Source organism: Choloepus didactylus, chromosome 2 (genome assembly GCF_015220235.1).
Source record: "Choloepus didactylus isolate mChoDid1 chromosome 2, mChoDid1.pri, whole genome shotgun sequence".
NCBI classification, from domain to species: Eukaryota; Metazoa; Chordata; class Mammalia; order Pilosa; family Megalonychidae; genus Choloepus; species Choloepus didactylus.
This window is the reverse complement of record NC_051308.1, coordinates 182,485,574-182,499,393: the sequence shown is the minus strand read 5'-3', so window position 1 is coordinate 182,499,393 and position 13,820 is coordinate 182,485,574. Positions and strand designations below refer to the sequence as shown.

Genomic DNA, 13,820 nt, shown 5'->3' with positions numbered 1-13,820 from the left:
GACAGTGGGATTGGGAATGCCATAAGGACCAAACTCCACTTTGTCTAGTTTATGGATGGATGTGTAGAAAAGTAGGGGAAGCAAACAAACAGACAAAGGTACCCAGTGTTCTGTTTCACTTCAATTGCTCTTTTTCACTCTAATTATTATTCTTGTTATTTTTGTGTGTGTGCTAATGAAGGTGTCAGGGATTGATTTAGGTGATGAATGTACAACTATGTAATGGTACTGTAAACAATCGAAAGTACAATTTGTTTTGTATGACTGCGTGGTATGTGAATATATCTCAATAAAATGATGATAAAAAAAAAAAAAAAACTAAAGGACAAATGGGGTGGGATGGGGGGATGATTTCAGTGTTTTTTTTCACTTTTATTTTTTATTCTTGTTCTGGTTCTTTCTGATGTAAGGAAAATGTTCAGAGATAGATTGTGGTGATGAACGCATAACTATGTTATCATACTGTGGACAGTGGATTGTATATCATGGATGATTGTATGGTGTGTGAATGTATTTCAATAAAACTGAATTTAATAATAAAAAAAAAAAGACTGTAACTGTGTAACCAAATAAACCCATTTATAAAAGCCAAAAAAAAAAAAAAAAAAAAAAAAATTAATATGGAAGGACAAGTGACCCCAAATAGCCAAACCATCTTGAAAGATAACAAATTTGGAGGATTCACTCTTCCTGATTTTGAAACTTATTACAAAGCTACTGTAATCAAAACAGTATTGGCACAAGGGCAGACATATAGACCAAAGAGATGGAATTGAGAGCATAGAAATGAACCCACAGATCTATTGGCCAATTGATTTTTTGACAAGGAAGTCAAGCCCACTCAATGGAAAAAGAATAGTCTCTTCAACAAATGGTGCTGGGAAAATTGGATATCCACATGTAAAAGAATGAAAGTGGACCCTACCTCACACTACATACAAAAATTAACTGAAAATGTATCAACAACATAAATATAAAAGCTAAAACTATAAAACTCTTAGAAGACAACACAGGGAAATATTTTCAGGACCTTGTATCAAGCAATGGGTTCTTAGGCTTTACATTGAATGCACAAGCAACAAAAGATAAAGTACATAAATTGGACTTCATCTAAATTAAAAATTTTATTGTCAAGAAAGTGAAAAGACAACCAACATAATTGGAGAAAATATTTGGAAACCATATGTGCTGGTTTGTATATATTATGTCCTGCAGAAAAAGCAATATTCTTTAATGCATTCTTGTGGAGCAGATGTATTAGTGTGGATTGGGTTAGAACCCATTGTTTCAGTGTCCATGGAGATGTGACCCACCCAACTGTAGGTGATAACTCTGATAGTATAATTTCCATGGAGGTGTGGCCCCACCCATTCAGCGTGGGCCTTGTTTAGTTTACTGGAGCACTATATAAGCTCAGACAGAAGGAGCTCATGGGTAGCTGGAGCTGAGACAGACATTTTGAAGATGGCCGTTGGAAGCTGATGCAGGCATTTTGAAGAATGCCACTTTGAAACACAACCTGGGAGCCAGCAGACGCCAGCCATGTGCCTTCTCAGCTAACAGAGGTTTTTTGGATGCCAATGGCCTTTCTCCAGTGAAGGTAACCTTTGTTAGTGAACACTTTATGGCCTTAAGACTATAACTGCGTAACTAAAGAAACCCCCTTTTATAAAAGCCAATCCATTTCCAGTGTTTTGCATTCCAGCAGCATTAGCAAACTAGAACACCATATATCTGATAAGGGTTTGTTATCCAGAATATATAAAGAACTCCCACAACTCAACAACAAAAAGACAAACAACCTAATAAAAAAATGTGCAAAAGACTCGAATAGATATTTTTCCAAAGAAGATACACATATGACCTGGCAATCCCACTCCTAGGGTTATATTCAAAAGAATTGAAAGCAGGAATTTGGAAAAATGTCTATACCTCAGTGTTCATAGCAGTATTATTCATAATAGCCAAAAGGTGCAAGCAAACCAAATGTCTATCAACAAATGAATGAACAAACAAAATGTGGTATACACATACAATGGAACATGACTCAGTTTTAAAGAGGAATGAGGTTCTGATACATGCTACAACACGGATGAATCTTCACAACATCATGTTTAGTGAAATAGGTCAGACACAAAGGGACAGATATTGCATGATTATTCTCATACAAAATAGCTAGAAAATGCAAATTCAGAAAGAAAGAAAGGAAAGTACAGACTATTGGGGCAGGGGGAGAAGGAATAGAGAATTGATATGTAATTGGAGTAGGGTTTCTATTTAGGGTGATGGGAAAGTTCTGGTAATGGATGGTGGTGATGGTAGCACAACATTGTTAATGTGATTGACACCACTGACTGGTATACTTGAAAGTGGATGAGATTAGAAAGTTTATGTTCTATATATGTTTTCACAATTAAAAAATTAAAGGAGTGACTGAAGAGATAATGGCAATGAAATGCAATATGTGATCCTGGACTGGATCTAATAATGGAGGAAAAAAAGGACATTATTGGGACATATGAAAAATATCTATTGGAATAAAGACTGAAAACTTTATATCAATGTGAAATCTCTTGAACTTGAAAACTGTACTTGAAATTACATAACTGAAAATCCTTGTTCTTAGGAAATGGACATGGAAGAATTAAGCATTCAAGGAGCATGATTTATACAACCTACTCTCTGATGTTTAGGAAATTGACACATAAACAGATAGACATATAGAGAGACAGACAGATGGATAGGCAGACAGATAGAATGATACGACAATGTAGTAAAATGTAAAAATTGGTGGATCTGGGTATCTGGGGAAGGGGGTACGTTGGAGTTCTCTGTATGGGTTTTGTTTTATTTTTACAACTGTCCTATAAGTTTGAAATTATTGAAAAAAGAAGTTAAAAGAAGGTAGACACCACCTAGGAAGGAAATGGAAAAGTCTCCAAATGTTAAGTAGAAGGAGAAAAAGCAAAATACAAAAACATGTTCAACAGATTTGTGCATTTCACAGCATATAAGTATAACCTTTACATACACACAGACACACACACATGCTTAAGTGTATTGGTGTCTGCAACTTACTTTGAGATGCATAAAAAATAAGACGGTTGATGGATGGATAGATGGATAGTTAATAGATATTGGTAAAGCAAACAGAGCAAAATGTTAGGAATTGAAGAATCTAGTGGTAGATATATGGGTGTTCACTGTACAATTCTACCAACTTTTCTGTATGTTTAAAAATTATTATAACATTTTGGGAGAAAAAAATGATGGCCACAAATTCCTTGTGACAGTTTGAGAGGTGGAATCTATTTCCTTTTCCCTTGAATGTAGGCTAGCTCTGTGACTTGACCAACAGAATGTAAAGGAATGATGCTGTTTAACTTCCAAGGCTTTGGCTTAAGAGATCCGCAGCTTTTTCCTTTGCCACTTGAAATGCTCCCTCTGGAAGGCAAGCTACCATGTAAGTTCACTTACCCTACTAGAGAGAGGCCTTTTGGGAAAAAAAAATCTGAAGCTAAAATGGATGCTCCAGCCTCAGCTGATCTCCCAGCTGAATATAGCTCCATGAGTGACCCCAGCCAATGCAAATGGAATAGAAGAACTACCCAGCTGAGCCCTGACTGAATTCTTTATCCACAGAAGAGTGAACAAACAAAATGGTTGTTTATTTAAGCCAAGTTTTAGACTAATTTGTTACATGGCAGTAGATAATTGAAGAAACCACTTACTAATTTAACTGACTTTTGAGATTACTATTACTCCTTTCAGGTCATCTTCCTTTAAAATGCAAAAATTCTTGAGAAGAATTACATATTAGTGTAAATTGGTTTCAGAGAAAATTTTCAGGCAGGAAAGTCAGTGTGGTAGTGTAAATATGTGTGTGTATGGGCTGTTACATGGTAGGGAAAAAGTGGTACTACAAAGAGAGTAAAAAGCTATCAAAAAGGCAAACATACTAAAGATAAATTACAATAGTTATTTATGGAGTTATTTGTTTATTTATAATTATTATTTACTGATTGCTTACTATATGCCAGGCAATGTGCTCAAAGTGTTACATGCATGATTTCACTTTACCCTCATTACAACTCAAAGAAGATGGTACTATTACCTCTTTTATTGTAGGTGAAATAATTATGTCATGGAGACACTAAGGGACTTTTCCAAGGTCATACAGCTAGAGAGTGGCAGAACTAGGATTTAAATCTAGATCTGTTTGTCTCCAGAGCCAGACACTAGTTCTTAACCACTATCCTATACTCTATCTAAACTTGATCTGCTCTACAGTTTTGGCATTGGCTTATCCTTTTTGCTTATCGTAAATGCTATCATTCAAAATGCACTTACTGAGTATCTTTTTTGTATAGGCACCAGACATTTAGTGGTGAAAGTATCTCCTGGAGGGAAATAGCAGGAGAAGATAAGTAGATAGTAGTGGTAAGGCAGTTCCACTATGAAATTCCTTATATTATTTATTTATTCAATGAACATTTTTGAGCACCAACTTTTTGGTAAATACTATGTCAGAAGCTACTGGGTTGGGAGGCAGGATGGAGAGATTGATGCTAACTTTCATCATTTTAAGATGTATATATTCTTCACTTATTAATATCTCTGAAAATTGTATGTATTTTATAATCATTACCAGTGTAAATGGTAACTTTTTTTCTTTCTTAGTGGTACTTAATGGTACTTCTTACAAATGACGAAGCCTTAGACTCAAAAAAAAAAAAAAAAAGATAAATATAAGACAAGTTCAGTTTACAAGGTACTTATCATTCATGATCCTGCACTGTACTGGATTTATCTCTTAACTTTGTAACAATATGATGTATCCTTCATCAGCTCACTTTCATTCTCTTGGCCTTAAATATGTGTTTACTCCAAGTATGGTTGTCTATTTGTCCTCTATACTGTCTCCTTTATTCTTCAACTAAATGAAAGACTTTCTATATCTTCAGCCTCAATTTCTTTCCTGTTATCAGATTCATAACTGATGCTTGAATATTTCTACATTGTTGTCCTGATGTCACCTCAAATTCAATACAATTCATTATCTCTCCCTCCAAGCCAGCTTTCCCCCAGGATTCCCAAGATCTATTGGTTTTCTTAGTAATTCAGACTTGAAATCTTGCAAATCATCCTTGATTCTTCCCTCTCCTTTGTTTTGTTCTTCCACATATCTAGTCTGTTACTGAGACCTGTACATTGTTCTACTTGCAGTGATCCCTTCCTTTCCAGTTCCACTACAGCCATCTCAGTCCAGGCCGTTGTCTAATCATGCATTGTCTACTGTGATTTTTACTTCTCCCTCCAATTCATTTTATCCATTATCGCCATTTTAAATTTCCTCGCACACTGTACCGTACACCTCACTCCCTGCTAAAGGTTATCTAGTGGCTCCTCACTGATCATGGAATAAATTCCAAACACCACATCCTGATATTCAAGGCTCTCCGCATTATTCCATCCTCATCACTCACCATCCAAATTGGAGGAAAATGTTCTGTACTTTTCAGTTATCACAATTTTAGCTTGATCCATTCCTTTGTTTAGATCCCTACTACCATTCTATTGGCTTCTCTAAGCCAAGGCTGTTCTGCATATCCCAGATTCTCGAAAATGGTTCGGCGCCAATAACGACTTTTGCATGAAATGACCTCCCAGCCTTAATAACGTCTTCTCTGCTGGCCTGTAGCTCGAACAAAGTGAAATAGGTTGCCTTTCTGGCTTCTTAAGGGCACAGATCAAGAGAAAGACTTATTGCCCGGTGGTGGTGAGGGTTAGCCAAGGGTTCTCCACGCTGAGAAGCGAGCCAGGGTAAGCCCCTGACAGGAATGTGTGGACTTAAGCAGCCGCTCACGCCTTGGCCAGGCTCCCTGGAAAAAGGAGCAAGGGGCTTTCCACCTGCCCCTAGTCTAACCCGAGACCAAACGCCTCTCGTGTTCCAGCTGCCTTTACTCCGCCTCCTAAGTCAGCCACCCCTCCACGCCCAGCTTCCTAGCCCCACCCTCGAGGCTTTGCGGGCTCGCTCCCGCGGCGGGCGCACGCGCAGTGCGTGAGCCCGCGGAAGCGGAAGGTGGGAGGGGTACGCCGGCGCGCAGGCGCTTCCTTGAGACCCGCTGCAGGCGCGAATCCTAACAGCCTGCTGTCGGCTGGGTAAGAGGCCGGTTTTTCCGTGTTCCGGAACGCCAGGCCAGTGTGGGGAGGGATTAGGGGTTCGCGACCCTTAGGGGCTGCTCGTTTCGGAGCGGAGCTGGCGACTTGGCTAACGGCTCTGCTCCGCTTACCGGGACGGGACGCGAGGCCTCCGTAGCTCAACCTGCACGGTCGCTTATGGGTCGGATGAGGGGATTCGGTAACGGTGCTAGGACCCTTTGGCTGGAGCAGTCCTGGAGCCCTTGTACCGCAGGTCCTGAGGAGCTGGCCCTCTGGAGAACGGGAGGGAGAAAACCACAGGAGGGACCCCCGTTGACTGCTAGGCTCACTGCGGATAGCTGCACTCCCAGTGTCGTGCTCACTGGGGAAAGGACCTCCCATACTCAAAGGAACGCGTTGGGCTACGGATAGCGGAAGGTGGACTTTTTCTTTTGTCGAGATGCACCCTCAAGACCAAGTAGGATGAAAAGCTTCTTTATTGCTTGCATGGCAACTTCGTGCTGTGTTAATAGGTTAGAAAGTTACTGTTATTTACAGGTGGAAAAAGAATAAAGAATCTTTTTTATTGTTTAAGGAGAAGAGATCGGTTACAAGATTCTTAAAAGAGTCTCACATAGTATCTTTAATCACACGGAACTCAGTAAAGTTAGCCCCCACCCCCACTCCAGTCTGTCCTGCGCACGCACACACACACACACACACACACACACACACACACACGCTCTCCAGTCAGCAGAACTTCATAGGTATCTGCTTTCTGCCAAACATTGGTCTAAGTGCGGGAACAGAGCAATAAGACAGGATCCTTGTCTCATGGAGCTTATATTTTAGTTTACAAACATATTTAACTTTTATATCTTTTATTGAAGTATTGACATATATATAGAAAATACTGTACATAAATCAAAAATTGTAACTTGTTGATTTATCACAAAGTAAGATTTTAACCACTGCTCAAATCAAGAAACAACATTCAGAGCATCTCAGAAAACCTCCCTGGAGACCTCTCCCAATTACATCCGCTCTTCCTACCTCAAAGATAACTCTTTCCTGATTTCTGACAACATAAATTAGTTTTGCTTATCATAATTGATGAACCATATGTATTTTTTATTCCATGTTGTGTGGAAATGTAATTTCTGAAAATGATACATATTAGGAAGAAAATTAAATAGAGTAATGGTACAGGCAGTAAGAAGAGGAAACTTCAGGTAGGGTGGTCAGGGATGACCTCTCTGAGGAGGTGACTTGAGATAAGATATGAATGACAAGAAATTAGCCAGTGAAGGGAAGAGCTGGGTTAAGAGCATTCCAAGCAGGGGAGACACCAGTGGAAAGGCACAGAGGTGTGAATAATTTGACAAGTTCTAGGAAGAGAGAGAAGGCCTTGTGGGAAAGTGGGAGGAGATGAGGCAGGCAGGGATCAGATCATGGAAAGTCTTAGGCTGGGGTATTTGGATTTTATTCTAAGTGTAATAGATGTAAGGAAGAGATGTGACCTGATGTCTTTCAGCTTCTAGCATGAGCCAGTTGTAGAAGAAGGCAAGGTTTATCCATTTACTCATCCGAGAAGCGCTACAAAAGTGGCAATACTGGACAGTCATTGGGAATTAGGGGGAAGCGTATTAACATGAGGGAAGCCAAATCCTTTTTTGTATTGTGAGGATTTATATTAATTCAGACATGTAATTTTCTTGCAAAATAAGGTTTAAGAGATATTTTAGAAATTACTCTTCTATTCTAATGCTCAAAAAATACTCCTGTCAAGGAATATCCTGTCAGCTTCTGTTTGAACCTCTACAAGAGGAACTCATTTCTTTCATAGGAAGCTCATTTCATTTTTGGACAGCTCTAATATTTAATTGACACACCTGTGACATTGGTCGTCACTTCTGGGTCCATACAGAACTGATAATTATCTTCAGTTATCTATTACTTCTTATTCAATATTCATGCAATTTGATTTTTGTTGGTTTTATATATATAGTTAATAGCAAGACTTTGGACTTATCTGTCATGATTTCTGGAGTTAGATTTTGTCCATCCATAGGTGCTGTCCAAAAAATCTTTTTGGATTCTTATTCTTTCATCTGTCAGCCATCCCTCCCACTATTGTGCTGTTAGTAAACTTGATCAGCATGCTATTAGTTATAAGTATTAAATTCATTATAAACTCATTATGAATATTAAGTGTTATTGGTAGTCTAATTTTAATTTAAATTTCCTAGGGAAATATTTAAACATGATTATCTGGAACTGGATAATTGATTTAACTTGGACACATTAGTGATTTACATTTCCTGGATTTAATACCAGTTAAGCTATATTTTTAAGCCTAGGAATTAGCATTTGTATAAAAAATTCAAATGCAATGTCTTGGCAGGAAACAGTGTTGTATTACAATTCTGCCTACCTGTAGGTGAACATGTTCCAGATAACACTGACTGTTCTACTGTCTACATATCTCTATTGTTTTTCTTAACTCAGAAATAATCCCTTGTGAGTGCAAATCCTTACTACATCTTTAATCATATTGAGTCCCATTTAACAGGGAGCAACCTATTTGCCAAATAGAGGATTAGGGAATAAGTAACTGAAAACCTCTCCTTCTGTTTCTTCCTACTCCATTCCTCCTCCCGTGAAGGCCCTCTGCCCCCATTCTTTATTTTTCTACTTGGTTTAATGAATTCACTCTTATAGGTACTGGGCTCAACTAAATCTTGGTATCTTTTTTTTTTCCAGGCTACTTCTTTGTAGACATAAAAGTCAGCTTTGACTGGAAACAACGCATCATTAAAATCCTCTTGCACTGGTCCTGCTTTTTTCCTACCTAAATTTGAAGGACTATGGAGAAATGGTACTTGATGACAGTAGTGGTCTTACTAGGACTAACGATACGGTGGACAGTTTCTCTTAATTCTTATTCAGGTAGTATATTTTCCTGTTTAAATGATCGATAAATATTCCTCTGAATTTTTTTTTTTAAAATAATTGTTTACTGTTTTCTGACTGGAACAGAGCATTTTAGGCTTTATTGGTGAGATTGAGAAAATACATGTAAACATCCAATTCTAATAAAAGAACATGTATAAGAGCTAAATAGAAGCATGGGCTTTGTGGTATGTCCCTGACAAAGGACATGTTCAAGTCTTAACCTAATGTGCTGTGGGTGTAAACTTATTTGTAACTGGGATCTTTGAAGATCCTATTAGATGAGGCCTAACTAAATCAGGATGGGCCTTAATCCAAATGACTGAAGTCCTTACAAGCAAAGGAAATTTGGAAATGTAGGAATGAGGAGGAGAAAGGAGACAGATCACCATGTGATGGAGGATTGCCAGCAAGTCACCACCAGAATGCCACAGACATCAGAGAAAGTGTGGCCTGTCAATACCTTGATTTTAGACTTTTAGCTTCCAAAACTGTGAGGCAATAAATTCTGCAAAATTAAGTCTGTGGCATTTGTTATGGCATCCCTGACAAATTAAGACAGTGAGGCACAAGAAGACATAGAGAAGTGAACGAACAGGACACATTAGGGAAGCTTTTCAGAAGAGGTGATGTTTGAGTTTATGTTTGAATTAGTCAGAATTTGGATGAGTCAGAATTTGGTAAACAAATGAAATGGGAAAGGTATTCTAGACAGCAAGAACATGTGCAAAGATATGGTGGCATTAGAAAGTATTGTATTATATGTGAGTATATATAATATGTATGTACAATATATGTATTAGTATGTATATAAATATGCATATGTACATAAATATATAATGTACACAATATATGGATAGATATGTATTATAAATATATAGTTGTTGGAGTAGCATAAAAAGAAGAACAAAAAGAAGAGTGTGGTTAGAAATTTGGTTATACAGTTAGCTAGGCAAATTGTTATTTGTGTTTTAGAAAAATAACTTTTATGGTAGTGAAAAAGGATTTTAGGAAAAAGAGGTTGGAGGTAAAGCAACCAATAAGGAGACTATAATAGAATAGAGGTAAGAGCTGTTGTTTTTTTGAGTAATTGCTATATGCTGGACACTGAGTATTTTCTTTAATACCATAGCCATCAAAGATAGGTAATATCTCTAAATTACAAATTGAAAAAGAGTCAGCCAATAAATGGCAACTGCAATTCAATACGGTTGTATTTGATTCCAAAGTAAGTGCTTTTATGACTCTGCTCTGTGGCTTCTGAGAAAAAAGAGGGCCTGAACTAAGGTAGTTATAAGATGGAGACATGACTTCAAGGAATATTGAGGAAGTAAAATCACTTGAAAGCAGCAGTAGACTTGGATTCAAATCTTAGTTCTATTACCTGTTAGCCACTTGATCTTGGGGAAGTTACTTAATTTCCTTGAGCCTCAGGTACCTCTTCTACAAAATGGGGATATGAATACATATTTTAAGAGGGTTGTTGTGAGGATTGAGTTGATATTTATGAATTGTGTTTTCTTTTTAATAGTGTAGAAATATAACCACATTTATGGTTCATAGCTATTTTCTCATTTGATCCTCACATCAGATCATTTAACCCCCAAATATTTATTGAGTATCTGCTGTGCAGCAGGCACTGTGTTGGTCTTTAGGGTGACCATAGATAATAAAGGTTATCTTCTTTAGAGAAGTTCAGAGTCTAGTGCGTAGGGCAGATAATGTAAATATATACTACACTGAAGTATAGTGTGGTCTGAACAAACTAGACTGGGAACGTAAGGGAGGATTTAGGTTTCAGATGAGGAGGGTTAGAATAAAGCATTTAAGTTTGTTTTGAAAGGTAAAAGATGATTATACTAAGCTGAAAAAATGGTTGAGGAGAGAAATTCCAGTAAGTTGGAACAGCATGAATAAAGGCTGAGAGTTGTTCTTTGAGGAACAATGAGGATGTGTGTCTGGAATACAGGGTGCATGGTAAGATGGAGTGGTAGGAGATAAGGCATTAGAAATGAATTGGGACCAAACTGTGAGCCAAACAAATGTGAAGATTTTATCCTTTGGACAGTGGAGATTTTTAAGCAGAGCGGTCACATGATCAGATTTGTTTTTGAAGAAGACAACTGTAGAGGCAGCATGCAGTTTAGTATAGAATGATGGCATAGACCACACTGGCAGCATCTGTGTGCAAGGGCCATAGGTAAGTTTATGAATAAGATTTATCTGAAATGCCATTGCACCTAGCTGGTTGCAATGGTGTAGGCAAGGGATGATGAGGGCCGGCTAAGTGGCTAAGTTTGAGAGCCACAATTGAATTAAAATCAGCAAAATTTAATGAATGATTTTATGTAATGATAAACAAGAAGGAGGAGTTTGAGAATGCTTCTGGTTTTTAGTTCAGAGATACTGAGACTGAAAACTGAAAGGTAGAGCAGACTCAGTGGGAAAGATAATTAGTTCTATTTTGGATATGCTAAGACTTGGGTGCATTTTAATCATATAAAAAGGATTGAGTTTTAGAGGTGGTGTTTGGCAAAGGGGGCACAGGAACACATAAATCCATCTTCAGCAGTCACACTTGATTGCTAGTTAGGCTCTGGCTCCATACGCCAATGCAACTTTCCCATGGGCTAGGCTGGACCAAGTGCAGAACTCCTCTTTTCTTGGTTTAGAACCAAAGCAGGCAGGCCTACTTTGCCCAGTTCTCTCTAAGCTCACATTCCACCTCAGATCTAGAGCAAAGCAAGTGCAAGAGATGAGCCAGAAAGCATCTGGCCCAATTCTTATAACAGACTTTATTCCAAGCCTTTCTAGTATAGAGGCAGTGGCTCCTGTTGCTCCACATCCTTCATGACACTTGTAATGTTAAACTTTTGAATTTTTAAAAATTTTTTTCTAGTAACATATATACAGCCTAAAAATTTCCTTTTTAACCACATTCAAATGTAGAATTCAGTGCTGTTAATGTGTTTGCCATGTTGTGCTACCATTACCATGATACATTACCATAACTTTTTCATCATCCCAGGTAGAAACTGCACATTTTAATCATTAATTCTCTGTTTCCTACACCCACCCCATCCCTTGGTAACCTATATTCTAGATTCTGACTCTCTAAATTTGCTTATTTTAATTATTTCATATCAGTGAGATCATATAATATTTGTCCTTTTGTGTCTCGCTGGTTTCACTCAATATATCTTGCTTTTGCTTTCCTAAATGTTTGTTGCTGAAATATAAAAATGAATTGACTTTTTTTGTGCAATTGACTTACACTGATTTTCATATTTGGCAAATTTTCTGACCTCTTATTAATTCTAATAATTTGTATAATTTTTTTTTCTGTGTAAAAAACCAAATGATATATGAATGAAGACAGTTTTAGTTCTTCCTTTCTACTGCTTATGTCTTTTATTTCTTTTTCTTGAATTTTTATTCCTAGGACCTTCATTGCAGGGTTGAATAATGGTAGTAGGCATGCTTGTCTTGTTTCTAACTTTTATTTTAACTCAACATTGAGAATGTTTTTTTCTTTAATCTGCTATTATAAATTATATTAAAAGATTTTCTAGCCTTGCATTAAAAAGATTTGAAACAGCCTTGCATTCCTGGAATAAACTTTCCTTGTTTGTGATGTATTATCTTTTTTTTTAAAGTATACATTGCTAGATTTTGCTTATTAATATTTTATTTAAGATTTTGTTATTTATGTTCATGAGTGAGGTTGGTGTGCAATTTTCTTTTCTTAAAATGCCTTTGTCAGGCTTGATATTAAGGTTATGATAGCCTCATAAAATGAATTAGGGAGGATTCCCTCTCTTTGTATCATCTAGAATAGTATGTAACTTTGAAATTATTTGTTCTAACTTTGAAATTATTTGTTTTTTAAATACTTGGTAGAACTCACTGGTGAAATTAAGATGGGCCCACTATTTTCTTTGTGGGAAAATATTTAATTAGTGATTTAATTTCTTTAATGGTTATAGGATGATTTAGGCTTTCTATTTCTTCTTGAATTGTTTTCGTAATGTATATTTTTCTAGGAATTTATTCATTTCACCCAAGTTTTAAAGTTTGTAATAAAATTATTCATGCTTTTCTTATTTTTTAAATCTCTGCTGTGTTAATAGCTATGGTCCCTTTTAAATTTTTTATAGCTTATTTATGTGTCATTTAAAAAAATATTATTAGAGTCTTATTAATTTTATTAGTATTTTCAATAGTAGGTTGTTCTGGTTTGCTAATGCTGCCATTATGCAAAATACCAGAAATGGATTGGATTTTATAAAGGGGGTTTATCTGGTTCACAATTACAGTCTTAAGGCCATAAAGTGTCCAATAATAGGGTACCTTCACTAAAGGATGGCCAAGGGCATCCAGAAACCTCTGTTAGCTGGGAAGGCACCTGGCTGGCCTCTGCTGATCCTGGGTTGTGTTCCAGCTCTTCTCTCAGCTCCTGTGCATTCTTCACAATATTGCTCTTTGGGTGTTTGATGTCTCTGTAATCTCCAGTTTCTCTGGAGCAAAAGTCTGCTTTGAAGGCCTTCTCCAAAATGTCTGTAAGCTGCAGCTCCTCTAAAATGTCACTCTTAGCTGCTCTGCATCTGGGCCTCTGGGACTCTTTAAAGTACTCCAGTGATCCAATAAAGACCCACCCTGAATGGGTGGGGCAACACCTCCATGGAAATAATCCAATGAAAGTTCTTGCCCAGAGTTAATTGAGTCAC

General features: G+C 37.3%; 1 protein-coding gene across 8 annotated transcripts in view; it reads left to right on the top strand.

Moving 5' to 3' along the window:
• Positions 1–6,032: 6,032 nt before the first annotated feature.
• Positions 6,033–13,820, top strand: part of ALG6 (ALG6 alpha-1,3-glucosyltransferase) — a 124,173-nt gene continuing 116,385 nt past the window's right edge. For 7 of the 8 annotated variants that reach the window (XR_005215338.1, XM_037827030.1, XM_037827026.1 and 4 more), the window contains exons 1-2: positions 6,033–6,162; positions 8,905–9,090. Coding sequence is in view for 7 of the 8 variants with exons in the window: in XM_037827030.1 (XP_037682958.1) it covers positions 9,009–9,090 (82 nt within the window). In the remaining variant the exon portion in view is untranslated. Of the gene's footprint in view, positions 6,163–6,226; positions 6,675–8,904; positions 9,091–13,820 lie in introns of those variants that run through there. The other variant, XM_037827027.1, reaches the window with a different exon arrangement.